This window comes from Musca autumnalis, unplaced genomic scaffold (assembly GCF_047663935.1).
Source record: "Musca autumnalis isolate F117 unplaced genomic scaffold, ASM4766393v1 scaffold_3, whole genome shotgun sequence".
NCBI classification, from domain to species: Eukaryota; Metazoa; Arthropoda; class Insecta; order Diptera; family Muscidae; genus Musca; species Musca autumnalis.
The window spans coordinates 26,889,895-26,912,824 of record NW_027411866.1 but is presented as its reverse complement, the minus strand read 5'-3'; the positions used below and the strand labels follow the sequence as shown (position 1 = coordinate 26,912,824).

At 37.0% G+C, this 22,930-nt stretch overlaps 2 protein-coding genes across 4 annotated transcripts; one reads left to right on the top strand and one right to left on the bottom strand.

Moving 5' to 3' along the window:
- The first annotated feature begins 1,278 nt into the window (after window positions 1-1,278).
- Window positions 1,279-16,455, top strand: Ran (RAN, member RAS oncogene family). 3 transcript variants are annotated; one of them, XM_073979669.1, is made up of 4 exons: window positions 1,318-1,468; window positions 1,528-1,588; window positions 14,825-15,312; window positions 15,388-16,455. In XM_073979669.1, the coding sequence occupies exons 3-4, from the start codon at window positions 14,878-14,880 to the stop codon at window positions 15,601-15,603; spliced, it is 651 nt and encodes a 216-aa protein (XP_073835770.1). In that variant the 5' UTR covers window positions 1,318-1,468; window positions 1,528-1,588; window positions 14,825-14,877; the 3' UTR covers window positions 15,604-16,455. The 3 variants fall into 3 exon arrangements, with proteins under 3 accessions (XP_073835769.1, XP_073835770.1, XP_073835771.1); XM_073979668.1 differs by lacking the exon at window positions 1,528-1,588 and having other exon boundaries at window positions 1,279-1,468; XM_073979670.1 differs by lacking the exons at window positions 1,318-1,468; window positions 1,528-1,588 and adding an exon at window positions 6,609-10,438.
- A 1,292-nt stretch (window positions 16,456-17,747) lies between these two features.
- On the bottom strand, window positions 17,748-22,897 carry LOC141400204 (uncharacterized). Its single transcript, XM_073979671.1, has 3 exons — window positions 22,847-22,897; window positions 22,576-22,787; window positions 17,748-17,857 (listed from the first exon to the last, which is right to left on the bottom strand). The coding sequence occupies exons 1-3, from the start codon at window positions 22,885-22,887 to the stop codon at window positions 17,790-17,792; spliced, it is 321 nt and encodes a 106-aa protein (XP_073835772.1). The 5' UTR covers window positions 22,888-22,897; the 3' UTR covers window positions 17,748-17,789.
- Between the last annotated feature and the right edge of the window lie 33 nt (window positions 22,898-22,930).

The window sequence follows — 22,930 nt, the reverse complement described above, 5'->3', positions numbered from 1 at the left end:
TAGGTCTGTCTGGTTACCCTAAAATTTGTAACAATTTGTACCAATTGTTGCTGGAAGTCGTCTGTTAACACAAAAAACCAGCAAAAGAGAGCGATTCGAGAGAGACATTTTGACAGTTCTTTCACTGAGAGATTGCAAATTCTTGCTGGACAAATTTCTTCTAGCAGCAACTAGCAATTCTTCTTCTTCCTGAAAACAATCAATCATCTGTGTTTAATTTGTTGTTGATTTATGTTTGTGAAAATTAAAAACAATTTTATTGTGGAAATAACATACATAGTCTAATTGTATTGTTTTATGGAGAACAAATTTGTGAAGTGGAAAAATACTTTTTTTGTTTCATTTTCTTTTTTATTTTTAATAAAATACAACGTGTTTGCTTCCTTTATTGGCAGACAAATTGTTCTGTTTTGGCAAGACAGCTGATTGCTTGCTGGTTTTTGCTGGGAAGGTGTCTGGTTACTTTTTACAACTTTCTAGCAAAAGAGAATAAAAACCTCTTACTCTCTGAGAAAGTTCTTGCTGGAAAATTCTTGCTGGGAAAGTAACCAGACAGACTTAATGATAGCACAACAGCTCTGTTAATCACTGAAAAATGATAACTCGGGCTAAGGAAAGAGAGAAGCTTTGTTGAAGAACTAAAATGTTTTTACAATTTTTACCATTTTTACACCTTTTACGCGAAAAAGCGTTCCCGTACACAAAAAAGTTGTAAAATGTTCACTTCTCTTTAAACAAAAATGGCGCTGAATGACGCTCTTTAAAAACTTTTTACTCGACAAATTTGAGCGTGTAAAAAATAGTAAAATGGATGCCGGCGTCTGATTGGCTGGTACGCCGACTTTGACATTTGTTCCAGCTCCTTTGACGTTTTTTCCATTTTTGCGGTCCCGAACTTTTTGAAAAAAAACTTTTGTGTGAAAACAAATTTTCTCTCTTTTACGAGTCAAAAAGCACGGTAATGAAGCTATATTTAACTTCATATGCCACTTAAAGTTCATTTACATTTACGAAATCGAGTAGATTTCAACTGTCAATTCCATAGCTCAAACGTCAAATGAAATCTCATCTGAAATCCATTGGATTTCATTTGACGTTTAACCTATGGATTTGACAGTTGAAATCGAGTGGATTTCCTAAATGTAAACCTAGCATAAGACAATCTGAATTCCAAGTCAAAAGATTAATAAAATTCTCGGAGATGGCTGAACCCTAAAAAAAAGAGCGGCGGAGCGTCGCCGACTGAAAATCGACTCAAATCCTCCTCTGAAACAGACAGTCACTGAAAATGATAGCAAATCAACTTGGCATCACTTAAAAATAGTCAATTTTTCGTACGTTGTTCGTTTAGCGGCGCGGCATTATTATTTTCCTGCAGTCAAAGTTAAAGTGTGTTCCCGAGTCCAATAAGGAATTTGTTGGCTGAAGAAGATCCCCGAATTTATCCCAAACCAAGGAATATTAAAAAGTATGTGCAACGATTTATAAACAAATTCACAAATAATTTAAGGTATTTTTTTACAAAAGAAAAAAGTTATTAAATCATCATCATCGGCAACAGCGTGGAGTCGTCGTGCGGTGTGTGCTGGTATGTGTGTGTGTGCAAAATGACAAAAAATTGCTCGTCTGTCCGAATGCCGAAAACTTTGTAGAATATTCTACGGGAAACATGGAGAAAGAAACAAAAAAGTGATTAATAAATGAGAGACAGGCTTTTTGCAAATTACAAAGTGTTATGAAATTTAAGGAAAGTTATTGGAATTACCCTGATTTGCCTGACAAGAGTTGGCGGGGACGCCTTTTTCCCATAATCATATTGCAATTGCAAACCACAGCCAAGTAAAGTAGCCTTTGTGCTTTTTCGGCGTCAGACAGCACAGTCGACGCTGACGTCAATTGAAAGACTTGTCGTTGATTTCAAAAAATGTTTTATTTTTTGCACATGAGGAAAACATGTGTTCGCTTGGCTTTGCTAAAGTTTTTCTAATGTTTACATGGAAATTGCAATATGATTTGATGTGGGACAAGGAGTTGTAGAAAGCCATTGATGAGTAGCTTAAAGGAAAATTGATATAAAAACATGAAAATATGTTTAATATATTAACAACCAGCCTTATTTAAGACTTTTTCATTTAATTGTCGTCATTCATTTAGTTTGAGGTTAGGTTAAGTTTAGGCATTTTTTCGTTGGCCCTCAACTGCCTTTTTTGTTGGTGGCCTGCGTTTTTTTTTACTTTGTTGCCTACAGTTGATTTCGTTTTATTTTATGCTCTGTTATTTAACATGGCAAGAAAAGTCCATTAAAAACTCTGTTAAAATATAAAAAAAATATTTAACTACGTTAATATTTGTTAATTTTAGTATTTTATTTGCCATTCATTTAAAGATTTGCTAACTTAGCTTTTATTAGTCTTAACATCACATTTTGTCCACAAGAGCTACCCACTTATTCATTTTATTCGTGTATGTTTGCTTGAATGAATGCCACTGCTTGCCAAAGTTGAAGTTTTTGGCGCCAGAATCGTTTGCTTTTATGTTTCTCTTCATCATAGCTTTTCTTGTTTCTCAACTCCACATGCCCAAGTCGATATGCTGTTGGGCCACACATGCCGTCGCACGTTTTATATGAAAACAAATGGATTTTTATTGCGAACTGAGTGTATTTCTGTGTTCTATGATGATGATTCATGGAATAAATATTTAAAGAAGAATTAACCAACAGACATTATAAACCCACACTTGGAAAGTATTTTAAAAAAATTGTATTGAAAATATTTTAACAAATTTTGAATTTTCACGAATTTGTAGCATTTTAATCATCTTTAGAAACGACATTGCCAGTCTTCTTTATTATGTAGAAGAGAATATGTAAAAAAAGTTCTAATTGGACTTCATTGTTTTACTGGAATTGCAATGATCTTGTAAAAATTCCTATAAGGACGAATATCAACAAAAAGGAACGCCCAAGATTTAGTATTGTTTGGAAATTTCATCACATTGCCATACATTTATTCGAGTAAATGTTAAATATTCATGACATGGAACCATCTTAAGGATAGCAATTAGAAGGCACGCCTAAGTTCAGTTAAGGGACTCGACTCGTATAATGCTATACATTCATTTCAGTGGAAGTTAATAATATTCAAGATATGAGCCTTCTGTACGAATTTTCAATATATTTATTGTTTTACTGGAACGGAATTGTAATATGATATTCTAAAAACGCATCTCTTCAGGGACTCGACTCGTATTATTTCGACATTTCTAACACATAATTTTTGGTCTCTTCCAGAACTGCAAAAATCTAATTTTTTCAATAACATAATGGAAAAATTATGGAGCAATCCGAGCTAGATGGTAAACTCAGATTATGCCAAAATGATTGTAGTTGTAAATATTTGTAGATTCTTTCAGGTTCTGGAAAGGGAATTTTATTCAAGTGGAAGCGTATACTATACGAGACGGATACTTCAAACAAGTAAAGTTTGTCGGGACTTCCTACCAGTCTACTTAATTCTTACACTGTTTTATATAATTTGCTTTGTTGTCTGTTTAGTTAAAATCTAGTAACTAATTTTTAACACAGTTGCAGTTGAACAATCGAACTAAAGCTTTGCCTATATGGAAAGTTTAGTATCCCAAATGAAGACCAAATTTCAGCAATTTGGTGGATTATTGTGCCCACAACCTTCAAAACACCGAAAATCGGGAGGTACCATTCCATGGGGGCAGTCTATATGAAGCCGTGAACATATACCGATAAATTTCTGGAGGAAAGTTTTGTACCTCCAATTAAGGCTACGTACCAAATTAAAAAAACTGCGGGCAGTATCTTGATATCAACAGACGGACATTTTTATATCGGCTTAGAATATTACCATGATCAAGAATATATGGTAACATGGGGCGCCTTCGCCACGTTTTTGTTCAAAATGTTCTCATACCGACACCGTTAAAGTTTTTTCAAATATTATATTTGGTACAAATATAAGCACATCTTGACTATAAGTTTTGATACATAAATGGCTATAATTTTGTTTTTAAAATATTATTTAGAGAATTTACAAAATGTATAAAAAGTGGTGAAGCCTCCCCACCCATGGGGCAGCTTCGCCATCGATATTGAACAATCTCCAACGGACTCTAAAACTGTAATTTACCATACTTCTTCCATAAATATCAATATTATGCAAAAAAGGAACATGTTTTCTACTGACTAATCAAAAATGATTTTAAAATGCACAAAAAGTAACCGATTCTAGCGGTTAATTGAAGTAGGTACCTTGAATGTAGGTACAAAAACCATAATGTAACTAAAACAAGATACGTTTAGGATAATATTTTATTTTAACTTCACATTATAGTAGCGGTATTCACTCATTGTGGTAGATTTACAACTCTTGTTAATGTACTATATGTACCAGGGTTTTTTACAACGAAGTGTGAATGTCTTTTTTGTGAATGTCGTAAACAAATCAAAACATCTTAACGTCGTCGTAAGTCTATCTTTTTGTTTCAGTTTTATTACACTTTTTCATAAAAATTTGTTTTTTTCTTGGCCTTCATTATTTTATTATCTTTTATTCTTTTTATTTTTCCCATTTTTCCACCAAAAAACAAAACTCCGACATAAAATAAAACTCACAATAAAGTGACGGCACAACAATCAGCTGTTCTAACCCTTGTAAAAGTACAATGGAATGTTTACAAGACTTTTAGGTCGAGTAAATTAACAACCCTGTGGTAAATTAAACTTTCATGTATTTTGTTGTTGTGGTATTGTAAACACTTGTAGATCTACAATATTAACAACATGTACAAGATCTACAATGCCACTTTACAACGATGAGTGAATACCGCTAGTGTAGTATGTCTATGATATACAGAATTTAAGTTAAACATGACAAATTTCTAACATTAACTCACCACGCCCCTATCATGGCGTAGGCGCCCCACAGTGGAAAAAAGTTCCGATTTAGCGCGCCAAAAGTAAAAGTCTATGTTTTATTGTATGTTTGTTTATAAATTCGATATGAACAGCAATTTTACTTCATTTATTAATATATTTATTAAATTTGTATTTTTACCGTAGAATGGTACCTATCGATTTTCGGTATTTTAAAGATTTCTACCACATTATCCAACCGAAACGGCTAGGATTTGGTATTTAGTCTCCGTGGGGGTTATGCATACACTCCTATAAACATTTTCGGTATAGGACCATGTTTTCATATAGCCCCCATAGACCGGTACCACCGATTTCGGTAATTTTGGAGGTTTTAGCCATATTATCCAGCCGATATAGCTGAAAGTTGACATTTGGTCTTCGTTGGTGGTATAAAATATTCCGACGGAGAATTTTCGGCACAGGTACACGCATTGATATGGCCCCCATAGAAAGGTACCGCTCTAATTTCAGCATTTTTACATAAAAAATGATATTAATAAGAATAGTAATAAAATAAAATGTTGCAGTTTGTTGCAGCTAAAATTTTACAAATTAGTTAAGAACTATGTGTACTAAAAATAAAATAAAAAATCTACGCGCCATCCCGCGACACTCCTTAGTAATAGCTTTAACAAAGTGCTCAATTTGGAAAAAAATCGGATGTCACATGTTTTAAGTGTAAAATCCGAGTTGCAATAAATAACATCTTATATTCAAAATTTTTTAAATCACCTGCTTCACGAAATGTTAAATTCAATAAAGCTTTAAAATTACTTTGTAGGAAGAGTGCATGTGACGATCACAAATTTACTACTAAACTATATTATGAAAACTAGTTAAAAAAATTTCAACCAAAAACGGACCGTTATTCCGCTTAGACTGATGCAAAATAAATTATTTTAAATGCCGTTGCATTCTGTGGACACCTTAGATTAATACTGCAACAATCATTTTTAAATTGGCGTATGTGATTTTTTTGACTTTTGGCGCGCTAGATCGGTATTTTTTCCACTGTGCGCCCCACCCTTTACATATTTCATAATATTAATATATTGACATTTGCAATTGCTTTTTTCGTGCGAATTGTTGGGATTTATATTCTTCAGTAGTTGTCTTCTAACGGTATAAAATGTGTTTTTGATATCACAAAAGGTAAGGAAGATATCACAAAAAATATAATATATAATTATTTTTCCCAATACCCCAAAAACACAAAACCGCGTGTGTCCGCTATCATACCTATGACACAACTGCCAACTTTTGGGAGATGATAGATCTTCATTAAACTCATAATTTTACCTTTAACGGATTTTTTGTAGCATTTGTATTTTGCGAGAAAATCGGCGCTGGCGTAGCCGCCCCAGTGGCGAAGGCGCCCCATTACCATATATACTTTATAGCGTCTCCGCTGAATATTTCGATGTGTTACAAACGGAATGACAAATTTAATTATACCCTCAGTATTATGGTGGAGGGTATAACAAGGGTTTTATTTGAGAGATGGCATCATGAAGAATATACTTATTGAGGCGAAGCGAAACATTATTTTCGAGTATTTATTGCATTTATAACAAAAAAAAAACGCTGTAACTTAATTTTTATACCCTCAGCATTTATGCTAACGAGGGTATATACACTTCCATACGGGCAAAATGTGCCTCATCGAAATTATGGTTTTAGACCCCAAGTATGTTTGGACGAAATCCGTTTCAGACAATTTGGAGTCGATTTAGCAATGACCGTATGTCTGGCTGTCTGTCTTGCTGGTGCGCACGGTAACTCTCGAACGGATCAACCGATTCGAACCAAATTTTGCACTTCGCAATATTTTGCCCAAACTTAGTTTAAGTTCGAAGATGGGCCAAATCGGTCAAGTCCTTCCGGTACCTCCCCCACAAAAGTTCGAAAATGTTCCAATATGGACTCAATCGGTCCACTCCTTCGGGTACCTCCCATACAAAATTTTGGAAAAGTTCAGTTTAGGACCTCCTCTCGAATCGCTTTGATTTTTATACCCTCAGCCTTTAGGCTATGAAGGGTATATACACTTTCATACGGGCAAAATGTGCCTCATCGAAATAATGGTTTTAGACCCCAAGTATGTTTGGACCAAATGTGTTTCAGACAATTTGGAGTCGATTGAGCAATGTCCGTCTGTCTGGCTGGCTGGAGCGCACGATAACTCTCGAACGGATACAACGATTCGGTTCAAATTTTGGCTTTCGTAATATTTTACCGAAACTTAGTTTAAGTTCGAAGATGGGCTATATCGGTCCACTCCTTCCGGTACCTCCCCCAAAAAAGTTCGAAAATGTTCGGAAAATTTGTGCACACGATAACTCTTGAAGGGAGTAACCGATTTGGTTCATACTTTGCCCATCGTGAAATGTGTACCAGACTTAAATAAGGTTTCAATATGGACTCAATCGGTCCACTCCTTCGGGTACCTCCCACACAAAATTTCGGAACAGTTCAGTTTAGGACCATCTCTCAAATCGCTTTGATTTTTGTTTTAGCAACTTGTATTCACTGCCCTCCATACGATGGTACAAGTTTCATCAGGGGCAAGTCCATACTTCCTGAGAAAATAGCCTTAGTAATATTTTGTCCAAACATAGTTTAAGTTTGAAGATAAGCCATATCGGTCTACTCCTTCAGGTACCTCCCCCACAAAAGTTCAAAAATGTTCGGAAAAATTGTTCGTACGGTAACTCTTGAAGGGAGTGGCCGAATTGGTCTATACTTTACACATCCTAATACATCTACCAGATATAGATCAGGTTCAAATATAGACTATATTTGTCCACTCCATCCGGTACCTCCCACACAAAATTTCGGATAAGTTCACTTTAAGACCTGATATCGAATCACTTTGATTTTTGTTGGAACAACTTGCATTCGCTGCCTCAATTACGATGGTAAAAGTTTTTTTCAGGGGCAAGTCCATACTTCTTGAGCAAACAGCCCGAAGAGTGTAAAAACCCCCTATGGCACCATATGTTGCGGCTGGAGATCCACTTCCATAACGGTCAATGTCGATCCATTCCTTTTAGTATCTCCTCCGCAAAACTTTTGATCATTAATCCTAATCAACATTTTTGTCTGTTCAAACGCCCAACATTTTTAAAACCCCCTAAATACATATGTATTTTGGGAAAAAATTGTTTCAATATACACATGCTGAGGGTATATATATCTCTGTCGGCAAAGCCGACTGATACTTTGTTACTTGTTGAACACCTATTTCTATATGAAGGAGTTGCCAGATCGAAACAAAATTTAACATGTGTTCATAACAGAGATGGAAGTTTCCAAAACACTTAACTTTTTTTCTGTTTATACCGCGCTTTTTGTCCTATGCTAAGAAGTTTCCGAACTGCCCTCGTAATTCATGTTGATGATCGGCCTCTCGATTCGTCGCTACGTGCGACAAAAGCGAAATTGTTCTTTCCTATCCATCTTTGTGGGCATCCTTGCCTAGCTTCAGTTGCTGGACTACCTTGGCCATTTTCCAGACTTCGGGCACGATATGGGTGGCTAGCGAAAGTTTGATAACTTTGCTATTATCAGTATTACCATGGAGATTCCATAGGGTCCAACGCTTTGGATGACTTAGCGATCTAATGGCATTTCCAACATCAACCATTGTGTTGTTTCCTCCTCGGAAAAATAAGTTTTATGGGACTTAGTTGTCTTCCCCCAGTCACTCCCGTGTTGCTCGAATAATTGTTGGGTAAAATTACTAGCTCACCTCTTCGGATTAGTAAGCGTAACGTCAAAGTTGGCTGGCTGGCTGAGGTCCTAGCTTCATCAGTGTTCGAGACTGACTTAATTGTTGTTCAAAATTTAATTCTTCCGATCAAGTCATCACTCCTATTCGCTAGTCCCCCCGCCTCTGCTGGGAGATTTTGTCTAATTTCTTATATTTGACCAGCAGCAACGTTCAGAATAATTATGAACGTTAACTGCCCCTGTTTTTTGTCTTTCTGACGTTTCAACTTAAAGGAGAAATTGAGAAAACTCATGGGGAGCTGATATTCATCATTTGGCTGTTTGTTGCGAAAAATCCATTCTTCTACTCGAAAATATCTGAAGGTTCTGGCCGTTCTTGTCTTACGTCAAAGTTACATAATAGGCCTACATGTGTGGTTATTACGTTCCAAGAGGCTGGTAATGTTATAGGCAATGCTAGGTCCTTAGCTCGGGTTTGTTATGCACTCCTTAGGGTAGATAATGTTGAAAGGCTTCTTGATCTGAACACCCAACCCCTATCTACGCTATGAACTCTCATCAAACCTCTCTTCTCAAGACCCTACATATTTATATATTTTGTTTTTAACAACTTGGTCTATCTTCTAAGTTTGTTTTCATTAGCTGAGCTTAGCTTGCTGTAGACTTCAATTCATTTAAAATACTTTTCCTACAACCTAAAGTTTACCATGGAAGGATCCTGCTTTCAAAATTTCAACACTTAGTTTGAAATTTCTCTAGCGTTCAACTATTTTTTCGCCTTTGTTGTGCAATTTTATTTTTCATATTTCACAATTCCTTAATTGCTTTTGTTATGCTATTCTTCTTGTCATATCCTTATGTTAATATCCTATTTTTCTTTTATGTCACAAGGATGTTTTTCTTTTTAACTCCTCTTCTTGTTTGCTTCTTCCTCATTTCATATTAACATCTGCCGCATCTTTTGTGGGTTTTTAAATTTTAGGGTTTTTCCTTTCTTTGTCTTTCGCCTTTTCGACAACAACAATAAAGACATAAGGTCCCAAGCAGTCCAACTGCTGTTGTTTTTATTGTGAAATTGCTGATGCAAAAAAAAAATGTGATCGTGTAAAGATCGACAGCCGCAAAATTTCTTAAAGTAGGCTTAAGAATATTCCAATGCACAGCTGGATTTTTACCCCTATAGTGATCTCAACACACACTTTGTTTATGAAATTTTTTGTTTTTTTTTTTCTTGTTACCTTTCGAAGTGTGTGTGTGAACGATCGTCCTTGTACCTAAGACATTGCTCTATGACGTTCCCTTATAGTGGTGTTGTAAAATAATTGGTGGCGGTGTATTAGTTACTTTTTTCTTTCTACCTTCTTGCGTGCTTCATATTTTGCATGGCACCTTTTGCTTGTTGTTCTTGTTATTCTTTATTTTCGATCTTCGTTTTAGTGGTACCTTAGTTGGTTTCTTTTCTATTAATCGTCAGTCATCACTCGTCCTTGTTAAAGAAAGGATCTTCACTGGAAAAAATATCAAACCAAAATAAGTTATTTGTTAATTATTGTTTATAGTTTATAAAAAAAAAGTTTTGAAAAAATTGTGAAATATTTTTTTCTGGCTGAAATCCTGTTTAAATAAAAAAAAAACTACAAAAGCTGCCGAAATAAAGTTCCTGCGGGTGTGGAAGAAAAATACAAACGAAAAAAAGCCGGTCAATTATTTTCGTTTAGGGAAAAAAGGGATAAAAAGCAGAGCTTCAAAAGGAAGAAAGTAAGTGTGAAGAAGAATACAAATGAAAGCCAAGCCTTTTTCTAGCATCTTGAGAAAGAAATTTGGAAATTTTCAGAATAAAAATAAAACATGAAAAGAATAAAGATGACAAAAAAAAAAATGAAAGAAAAACATATTCTCTAACCACAAAATCTTTTGAGAGACCTACAAAATCAAGCAGATTCTCTAACAACAAACACAAATCAATGTCTTAAAAATCAAGCAGATCCTCTCTATCCGCGGAAATATTTTCGTGTGTGTTCTATCCGTAAGAGAACTGCAAATATACAAAAGACATCAATAGAAGGTCTTCTATATAAGGAAGATCTCAATAGATGGTCCTCAATATGCCGAAGAACTAAATAAGAGGTCATCATCTACATATATAGAAGACATCAGTAAGAGGTCTTCTATATACAAAACACCTCAAAAGAAGGTCTACTATTACAGAAGACCTCTATAGGGAAGGTCTTCTTTATACAGAAGACTTCAATAAGAGGGCAAGAGTTCTTGCATATACAGAGGGTCTTCTAAGACTTCAAAGGCCTCAATAGAAGGGTTTCTATATACAGAAGGCCTCAATACAATTTCTTTTTTATAGATATTACTTCAGTAAGTGGTCTTCTATATACAGCAGAACTCGATAAAAGTCTTCTTTACATAGAAGTCTTCAATAAAAGGTCTTCTACATACAGAAGAACTCTATAAGAGTTCCTCTTTATACAGCAGACTTCAATAAGAGTTCATCCATATATAGACGGTCTTTAAAGACTTCAATATAAGGTCATTTATACACCGACGACCTCAATAGAAAGTCTTTTATATGCCTAAGACCCCTAAGGATGTTATTGTTCAAACAGAAGACTTCAATAATAAGTATTCTATATACAAACGACCTCTATTTTCTATTTACAGAAGGTCTCAACAGCTGTTCTTATATATACAGAAGACCCCAACAGAAGGTCTTCTATATTCGGCAGACCTCAATAGAAGGTCTTCTACATAAAGGAGGCTTCATTAGAAAGTATTCTATATACAGCAGACCTCAACAAAAAGTTTTCTTTATAAGGCAGACCTCTACAGAAGGTCTTTATACAGAAGACTTCAATATGAGGTCTTCTATATACAGAAGACCCCAATAGAGGGTCTTCTATATACAGAAGATTCCAATAGAAGGTCTTCTATATACAGCAGACCTCGATATGAGGTTTTCCTTATACAGAAAACTTCAATAAGAGGTATTTTATATACCGAAGACCTTAATAGAAGGTCTTTTATATACAGCAAACCTCGTTGGAAACTCTTCTTTATACAGAAGGAGGAATAGGAGGTCTTCTGTATACAGAAGACCTCCATAGATGGCCTTATATATAGAGAAGACTTCAATAGAAGATATTCTATATACAGCAGACCTCGACAGAAGGTCTTTTTTATACAGAAGACTTCAATAGAAGGTATTCTATATACAGCAGACCTCGACAGAAGGTATTCTTTATACAGAAGACTTCAATAGAAGGTATTCTATATACTGCAGACCTCGACAGAAGGTCTTTATATAGAAGACTCCAATAGAAGGTATTCTATATACAGCAGACCTCGACAGAATGTCTTCTATATACAGAAGATTACAATGGAAGGTGTTTTATATTCAACAGACCTTGTTAGAAGCTCGTCTTTGTATAGAAGACTTCAATAGGAGGTCTTCTATATACAGAAGACCTCAATAGACGGCCTTATATATACAGAAGACTTCAATAGAAGATATTCTATATACAGCAGACCTCGACAGAAGGTCTTCTTTATACAGAAGACTTCAATAGAAGGTATTCTATATACTGAAGACCTCGACAGGATGTCTTCTTTATATAGAAGACTTAAATAGAAGGTATTCTATATACAACAGACCTCGACAGAATGTCTTCTTTATACAGAAGACTTCAATAGAAGGTATTCTATATACTGAAGACCTCGACAGGAGGTCTTCTTTATATAGAAAACTTCAATAAGAGGTTTTTTATATACAGAAGACCTTAATAGAAGGTATTCTATATACCACAGACCTCGACAGAAGGTCTTCTTTATACAGACGACTTCAATAGAAGGTATTCTATATACTGAAGACCTCGACAGGAGGTCTTCTTTATATAGAAAACTTCAATAAGAGGTATTCTATATACAGCAGACCTCGACAGAAGGTCTTCTTTATACAGAAGACTTCAATAGAAGGTATTCTATATACTGAAGACCTCGACAGGAGGTCTTCTTTATATAGAAAACTTCAATAAGAGGTTTTTTATATACAGAAGACCTTATTAGAAGGTATTCTATATACAGCAGACCTCGACAGAAGGTCTTCTTTATACAGAAGACTTCAATAGAAGGTATTCTATATACTGCAGACCTCGACAGAAGGTCTTCTTTATACAGAAGACTTCAATAGAAGGTATTCTATATACTGAAGACCTCGACAGGAGGTCTTCTTTATATAGAAAACTTCAATAAGATATACAGAATATTATACAGAAGACCTTATTATACTGAAGACCTCGACAGGAGGCAGAGGTTTTTTATATACAGAAGACCTTAATAGAAGGTATTCTATATACAGCAGACCTCGACAGAAGGTCTTCTTTATACAGAAGACTTCCATAGAAGGTATTCTATATACTGCAGACCTCGACAGAAGGTCTTCTTTATACAGAAGACTCCAATAGAAGGTATTCTATATACAGCAGACCTCGACAGAATGTCTTCTATGTTAGAAGCTTTTCTTTGTATAGAAGACTTCAATAGGAGGTCTTCTATATACAGAAGACCTCAATAGATGGCCTTCTATATCGAGAAGACTTCAATAGAAGATATTCTATATATAGCAGACCTCGACGGAAGGTCTTCTTTATACAGAAGACTTCAATATAAGGTATTGTATATACTGCAGACCTCGACAGAAGATCTTCTTTATACAGAAGACTTCAATAGAAGGTATTCTATATACAATAGACCTCGACAGAATGTCTTCTATATACAGAAGATTACAATGGAAGGTGTTTTATATTCAACAGACCTTGTTTGAAGCTCTTCTTTGTATAGAAGACTTCAACACGAATGTCTTCTATATACAGAAGGCCTCAATAGACGGCCTTCTATATACAGAAGACTTCAATAGAAGATATTCTATATACAGCAGACCTCGACAGAAGGTCTTCTTTATACAGAAGACTTCAATAGAAGGTATTCTATATACAGAAGATTCCAATAGAAGGCCTTCTATATACAGCAGACCTCGATATGAGGTCTTCTTTATACAGAAAACTTCAGTAAGAGGTTTTTTATATACAGAAGACCTTAATAGAAGGTCTTCTATATAGAGCAAACCTCGTTAGAAATTCTTCTTTATACAGAAGACTTCAATAGGAGGTCTTCTATATACAGAAGACCTCAATGGATGGCCTTCTATATAGAGAAGACTTCAATAGAAGGTATTCTATATACTGCAGATCTCGACAGAAGGTCTTCTTTATACAGAAGACTTCAATAGAAGGTATTCTATATACAGCAGACCTCGACAGAATGTCTTCTATATACAGAAGATTACAATGGAAGGCGTTTTATATTCAACAGACCTTGTTAGAAGCTCTTCTTTGTATAGAAGACTTCAATAGGAAGTCTTCTATATACAGAATACCTCAATAGACGGCCTTCTATATACAGAAGACTTCAATAGAAGATATTCTATATACAGCAGACCTCGACAGAAGGTCTTCTTTATACAGAAGACCTCAATAGAGGATCTTCTATATACAGAAGGCATCCGTAGAAGGTATTCTGTATACAGTAGACCTCGATAAAAGGTCCCCTTTATGCAGAAGACTTCAATAAGACCTCATGAGAAGCTCTTCTTTATACAGAAGACTTCAATAAGGGGTCTTCAATACACAGAAGTCCCCAATAAAGGGTCCTCTGTATACAGAAGACTTCAATAGAAGGTCTTCTTTATACAGAAGACTTTAATAGAAGGTCTTCCATATATTGCAGAACTCAATAGAAGGCCTTCTTTATAGAGAAGACTTCAAGAAATGTCTTTTATATGCAGAAAAACTCTACGGCCTCAATAGAAAAACCATCTATACATAAAAGTCCTCATATATATACATATAGTAGAAGGCCTCTTCTAGAACTCTGCAATAGATAAATGACCTCTTATTGTGTTGGTGTTTCATAGAAGACATCTTCCATATATAGCTGACCTCTCATGGAGGTCTTATTATAAATTCTTTTTCTGATTATTCGCACACTCACATAATTTTTGGTTTACGATCCTGTTTTTTCCCTGACTTATTCTTCCATATTTTTTATTAATAATTTCTTTGTACTTCTTCTTTTCAGCATTCTCTTAAAAGTTTTTTATAAACAACAACAACAGCAACTAATACAACAAAATGGCACAACCCGAACAAGATATTCCAACATTCAAATGCGTTTTGGTTGGTGATGGTGGTACCGGCAAAACCACATTCGTCAAGCGTCACATGACCGGCGAGTTTGAAAAGAAATATGTTGCCACACTTGGTGTCGAGGTGCATCCATTGATTTTCCACACAAATCGTGGTGCCATTCGATTCAACGTTTGGGATACAGCTGGTCAAGAAAAATTCGGTGGTTTGCGTGATGGTTACTATATTCAGGGACAGTGTGCTGTTATCATGTTCGATGTGACATCTCGTGTCACATACAAAAATGTACCAAATTGGCACAGAGATTTGGTACGTGTATGCGAAAACATCCCCATTGTGTTGTGCGGCAACAAAGTAGACATCAAGGATCGTAAAGTCAAGGCAAAGAGTATTGTGTTCCACAGAAAGAAGAATTTGCAGGTAAGGAGGGAAACTAGGAAATCAATTTAATTTATTTTATTAACCTATTAATGCCATTTTCTCTTTTCTCTGCAGTACTACGATATTTCCGCCAAATCAAATTACAATTTTGAAAAACCCTTCCTCTGGTTGGCCCGTAAATTGGTAGGTGATCCCAATTTGGAATTTGTGGCAATGCCTGCTCTGTTGCCCCCAGAAGTCAAGATGGACAAGGATTGGCAACTACAGATCGAAAGAGATTTGCAAGAGGCCCAAGAAACGGCTTTGCCCGACGAGGATGAAGACTTGTAAATCATCAAACAACAAACACACACAATACACACGTTCACCCTCCACTCTCTTTCCTGCTCTTCATATTCTGGCTACTCTGTGGTATTGTGCCAGTGCTGCAGTCAGTGTCCAAAATTAAACCATTTATTATTTTTTGTTAAAAATAAATTGGTTCAACTCCATTCCCCCTTAGCACATCATCGTCACCTCCACTATTTCCAAGGGAGTCAAAAAATTCGTTTAAATTGCCCAAAACAGAAAAGCGCAGTGGCTAAAGGATAAAAAGGATATTGAGCATAATTTAATTTACTTTTAATTGTAATTAACAAAAAACACACACAGAATTGTAGGCATCTAAGAACTCTATCTTTAGAAACAAAACAGCAAAGAAGTAAAGCTTATTATAAAAAAGAAGAAAACAGAAAATACCTATTTTAAAAACAAATAAAAATCCAATAAAACACAAAACAACAATCTCTGAAGACTACTATTTTCTCAAAACGCTCGCAAAAGGAGGAGAAGAAGGCAGAGAGAGGGAGTGGGTGATTGAACACCAGGTAGTCAATCCTGGTTGTGGAATTCCCTTTAAAAATGGCTAAGTCTTTTTGCCATTTTCTTTTGTATTCTTTCATTATAGCTTTTTATTTCTTCTTGTTTTTCTATAAGAACTGCTTGGTCTTAAGCCTTTTTCCCCTCTCCTTTTGTTCTTTAGTTTGTAAATTATTTTTTATACCTACTACATACTTTATATGCTAATTGATACACTTGTTTGTAATTTTTATTTTGTATTTCTCTATATTGAAAATAATAATGGATTTGTTTTAAAGAAATGCAAATATGAAAAACAAAGGAAATCTCTATTTGTTAAAATGGGTGCTACTAAGGCGGGGATTTTTTAATGAATATTTTTCATGCAGTAATTAAAATTGATAAAAGAAAAACTTGGATTTCTTGTACAAAAAGAGAAGTCCATCACCTATTAAATTTTCTATAAGAGATCTTCCACAAATAGATACATTTTAATCATCTCTTATTGATGTACTGTTCGCAGTGGAAATCTGGAAGCTATTAACATAATAATTTATATATAATATAATTGTTCCACAAACATCCCAGATGGGACAAGGGAGACTTCTCTCATATCAATGAGTGCACGCCGATATATATTGGCTCAATGATATGGGACCTACTTTTTATTGCCGAGTCTTACGACACCACTTGTAGAGAAGTTTTTCATGGCTTAAATACTCAGGAAATGTCGCCAGCATTACTGAGGGGGAATTTTGCCACCGTTGAAAATTTGATGTTGCTTGGCCTAGGATTCGAACCGCAGACCTTCTGAGTGCAAGGCGGACGTGCTAACCATTGCACCACGGTGGCCCCCAGCTATTAACATAAAAAACATTAGCTATGTTCCAGAACTAAAAAGATTTTACAATTTTTACCATTTTTACACATTTTGCGTTCCCGTACACAAAATTTGTATGAAAATCGTTTACGACTTTTACCACTTTATAAAGTACGGGAACAGGCCATTGTTCCACAACATCCCATACGGGACAAGGGAGACTTCCCTCATATCAATGAGTGCACCCCGATTCATATTTAGCTCAATGATATGGGACCTACTGTTTATCGCCGAGTCCGAACGGCGTGTCTTAAGACACAACTTGTGGAGAAGTTTTTCAAGGCTGAAATACTCAGGAAATGTCGCCAACATTACTGAGGGGTATTTTGCCACCGTTGAAAAATGTTTGATTTTGCTTGGCCGGGGAATCGAACCCAGGACCTTCTGCGTGCATGGCGGGCGTGCATACCATTGCACCACGGTGGCACCCTAACCTTAACATCTTGAAATTTTGGGTGAGGGTCAGTCTTGGACCGCAGGTTTCAGATAAGGCTTGGGGTTTTGGAAATTCCTACGGGAACGGTACGAAAAGTACTAAAAATTAAATTGTTGATTTTTTAATACATAGTAATACTTGCGAAAGAACGATTTGTTTACTGTCTAAAAGTACTGGAATGAAAAAAATTACAAATATTGTAAAAATTCCAGCTGAAATGTCGCCGTATCTGGAAATCGGATGCCAGCAGTATCAATGTTAGATCAGCCAAAATTATCAAGTATAAGATAAGAGAATGACATTTTTGTTTTCACTGTCTTAGGTTAGGTTTGGGGATGTGTAGTCAATATATATGTATATTGACTACGCCACTCGGAGACCTTTCGGTCCATTGTGATCATCCATAAAGAAAAAAGGAGGTTCAGAATTACCTGAAAAGAGAAGAGAAAAGAGAGAAGAATAAAGAAAAAAAAGGGGGGGGGGGGGTGTGGTTTGGAGAGTAGTAATAAATGAATTATTAATAAGAAAGAATGAAGATATAATAAAGACAGAGAGGGTGGTTTATTTGGCGATGGTGGAAAAAACTGTCAGAGAAGTAGTTACGCTTATGGGTCGCGCCGTCCCAGCCACTTCAGATTTTTGATGATGTTGTTTATGATTGTTGGTTCCATGTTTGAGTAGAAGGTTAAGCTTGGAGGAAAGCGTATTCCTGTTAATCTATACCGCTTTCGAGTTAACATCGGGCAACGACATAAAATATGCTCGATCGTCTCCGTTTCCTCCTCATCTTCACAGAGCCTACAATAGTCCACGCCATCATCCTGCCATTTGCCGATAAAAGCTCGGATGTTGCAATGGCCGGTAATGACTTAAAAGCGAAGTTGTTCTCCTTGTTGAAAGATTCGGCCAAATGGCCCTTGACACGTTGCACCTTGGTTCATTATGCCATAGTTCCTTGGCTTGTTCTTCAAAGAACGTCTCCACCTTCCGAAAAACGTGACATATGGGTGGTTTAATAGAAACAGTGATAGCTTGACTTGTTGATTGAGATCCGTGTCTTGCCAGTTCATCTGCCTTCTCGTTTCCCACGATGTCACAGTGTCCCGGCACCCAGCAGAGTCGGACAGCGTTAGTTAGGTTCGCCAAGGCAGTTCTACACTCAAGAACGGCCTCAGACTTGATATTGGGGGATTTGATGGCTTTAAGAGCCGGCTGACTATCAACGAAGATAGTCACCGGTTCAAAGATTTCAGCATCCAGACTTTTTATCAACTCTGCGGCCATTTTGATCGCGAAGATTTCTGCTTGGAAAACGCTACAGTCGCTGTTCAACCTATAACAGTATTCGAGGCAAAGCTTTTCGCAGTAGACGCCAGCTCCGGTACCTTCTTCCATCTTGGAACCGTCTGTATAGAAAGCCAGACCGTCCAGAGGAGGGTTACTACGGATCCAGTCATCTCTACTAGGGATAACGACCTCAAAATCATAAAATCTATGGGTTGGTGATAAGTAGTCGCTGAATTTCCCCTGCTGATTTAAGCTAAGGTTTGGCCCTAGCTCTCGAAGAATGCATGCATGACCATAGGTGCTGTCACGCCAACGATTCAATTCATGTAGCCTTAGGGCACTACGTGCTGCTTGACCTTTGATGCTATGTCTCGTGGGCAAGAGGTTTAGCATCGCGTTCAGAGCTGCTTGTGGTGTACTTCTAAAAGCTCCAGTTATCAGGATCGAGGCTGCCCTTTGAACCTTGTCTATGCTGCCCGAGTTCGATTTATGTCGAAGCGCATGCCACCAGACAAGACATCCATAGGATAGGATGGGTCTCACCACAGTATTATACAACCAGTGTACAATAGCTGGATTTAAACCCCAACTTTTCCCAATCGAATTCTTACATGAATAGAGTGCGATCATACCTCTCTTCGTCCGTTCCTCGACGTTCCTTTTCCATCTCAGTTGAGAATCCAGGATTGTACCTAGGTATTTGGCCTCAGGAGATAGATGCAACCGCACTCCATCCAATGTTGGTGGTATGAAGTCGCCAAGCTTACGCTTTCTGGTGAACAATACCAGTTCTGTTTTCGTTGGATTTACACCAAGGCCATTTATGGTGGCCCAACGAGACAGCTTTGATAAGGCTCCTTGCATAAGCTCCGAAATTGTGGACAAGAATTTGCCAGTTATTTTGATCGTGTCGATCATGCATTATTGCTAACCAAGCTGAGTGTTTTGTATGGATTTTCTAATAATGCTTGTAAGCTCCTTATGTCTTATCTAACGAACAGAAAGCAGGTTGTATGTGCTGGTGGGAGGTATAGTGGCATTCTTCCGGTTAAAAGTGGAGTACCCCAAGGATCGGTGTTGGGTCCACTTTTGTTTATACTGTTCATTAATGACCTATTTCCCAAGCTGCAGAGTTGGTGCATGCCGTTTGCATATGCGGACGATATTAACTTGCTTTTTGTTGGTGAGGTCAGATTTTTACCAGTTCTTCAATCAAAAATTGATCTGGTTATGTCAGTTTTGTACTCTTGGATGTCAGATAACAATTTGAACATCAATCCGTCAAAGACTAAAGCCCTGTGTTTCTCCACTGTTCCGGTTCATGATCTGACATTGAAATATAGCAACACAATTATTGAGTTTGTACATGAAGTGAGCATTCTAGGCATCTTGTTGGATGATAAACTTAGCTTTAACCGTCATGTTGATATGGTAGTCTCAAGAATAAATTTTTCTTTAAGATGTCTTTATGCCACAGATCTATATTTGCCCATGAGTGTTAGATATCGTCTGGCTCATAGTCTAGTTCTGCCTACTGTTTTGTACTGCTTGGAGGTTTACACTGGTGCAGGTCAGGGAATTATTGACTTGATTACGCTCGCAATTAATAGAGTAGTTCGCTATGTTTACGGCGTTAATAGGCGTGATCACATTACGCCGTATACCATTAAATTACTAGGGACCTCTTTTCCAAATTTTATAAAACTTCGATTACTGGTGTTTTTCTATAAGTTGGTTCGTAACCAATGTCCTACTTTTTTAATGTCTTTGTTCAACTTCTCCACTTTTACAAGAAGGAGCCAATTGAATATTTCTAGTGCTATTTTTTTAATGGATAGTTCATTCGAAGTAAGAGTAGCGCGGCTATATAATATTTTGCCCAACAATTTAAAAGTATTTAATATATCACCAGCTTCTTTCTCAAGACATCTTCTGCAACACCTACTCTGACGCTCAGATACTTTCTCTTTCCATCGTTTGATGAACGCCAAATTGTTTTTTTTTTTATTATTTTAGTGATCTCACTTATTTTTAACTGTCAGTTCAAATATGAAGGGTTATAACCTTATTATTATCTATAGTTTATTTTTTTACATTTTTTTTAATCTTTTCTTACGTTTGAGTAGTGGGAATATAAATATTTGTATTTTTTTTTAGCCTTATGGCTTGGAGTATTTGTAATTATAGGATTATATCATATACCTAGTTTTATATGCACTCTGAGTAGTGATAACATACACATATGTAATATAATGTAATTCATTTAAATTGGCCCGATGGCTTAGAATTATTGTAAAGTTGATAAATAAATAAATAAATAAAACTACATCATCCGCGTATGCGACAACCTTGATGCCCTGATTGTCGAATTCCGCCAAAATATTGTTTATCACAAGTAGCCACAGCAGCGGTGAGAGTACACCTCCCTGGGGAGTACCTCTAGTTACTGTCTTCCTTGTTGTCAACTCCCCAATGCTGGAATTTATGATCCTGCTCTCCAGCATTCTCTTTATCCAGCAGATCAGGGTTTCCGGGGTGTTGACCGATATAAGCGAGAGATGAATGGATTCAAGTTTTACGTTGTTAAAGGCTCCTTCTATATCCAGGAAAGCCGCCAAGTTAGAGTTTGAATTCTCCAAATTTCTCTCAATGAAACCCACGACCTCATGAAGAGCAGTTTCGACAGATTTACCTTTCATGTAGGCATGCTGCGAGTTGCTCAGCGAGGCAGTGTCTACAAAGCTCCTAATCTCCAGATCGATCAGTCGTTCGAGTGTCTTGAGGAGAAAGGAGGATAGACTAATAGGTCTGTAGTCTTTCGGTGCAGTGTGACTGGCTTTCCCGGCTTTGGGGATGTAAGTTACCTTTACCTCTTTCCACAGATCTGGTACGCAGGAAAGAAACAAACAGGCCCTAAAGATCTCCTCCAGAATTTGGTATATCTGCGGTGCAGCAAAATGAAGCATCGCAGGAATTACTCCATCTGGACCAGGTGACTTATAGGGTTTGAATGTACTTACTGCCCACTTTATTTTGTTTCTGCTTACAACCTTATCAATGAGGCTATCGTCCACTGACTCTTGGACTTGGAAGTTGTCACATTCAATGTGAAGGTTACTGGCATCCGTGCAGTCAGGGAAGTGGGTCTCAGCTAGAAGGTTTAGAGTCTCAAGACCTGAGTCTGTCCACGTGCCGTCCGGTTTTTTGACACTACCGATGGATTTGGGGTCCTTCGAGAGTATCTTACGGAATCTGGCAGCGTCGTTTACCCCTTCTACAGACTCACAGAAACAAACCCATGACTTCTTTTTGGCGCGCTTGATTTCACTCTTGTATTTGGTGAAACTCGCTTTATACGATTCCCAGTCACTGTCAAGTTTCGTCGAATGCGCCTTGTTGTACAACTTTTTGGTGTTTTTCCGCAGTTCGCCAAGATCCTTGTTCCACCACACCGGTTGGGATTTCTTCCCGGGATAAGTTAATGGACAGGCATCCTTATGGCAGCGAAGAAGGATTTCTGTTAGGTTGGACACCTTACTGTTAAGCTCAGCAACTGTTTCTATCCTTCCGGGGAGTGTCAGTTGATGGTTCGTCAGATCAGTGAACCTTCCCCAGTCCGTCCTTCTCGGGTTCCTATAAGGATTTTGGCGGACTCCGTCGAAAGAGATTTCAAAGTATATCCTCATATGATCCGAAAAGGAGCATTTGTTGGATACCCTCCAGTTCTTGACGACAGAATCATCTAAATTAGACAGGGTTAGATCAATGACCTCCTCCCTGTCTCTAATTTTAAAGGTGGGATCGTTTCCTATATTACATATTCTTAGATTGTAAGATAATATAAAATTGAAAATCGACTCACCTCTAGTGTTTGTGTCTTTGCTGCCCCAGTGAAAATGGTGGGCGTTGGCGTCACATCCGAGGATAACGTTACAAACGCCCAGGTTCTCCTTTAGCAGCCTGTGTACCCCCTGATTTGGTGGATCAGGGTCCTCATACGACATGTAGATTGAGGACAGGAGAGTGGCCTTCTCCCTGCCGTTCTCCAGTCGCACCGTGCACATGTCTCCATTACTGTTATTAGATAGAAAGATTAGATTGAGGTTCTTCCTACCTACCACACAGGTCCTCACCTTGTCCCCTTCGGACGATGCGAAGACCTCGAAGTTGGCATTGTTCAGTCCAGAGACCTTATTTTTTATATATAAGGTTCCTGG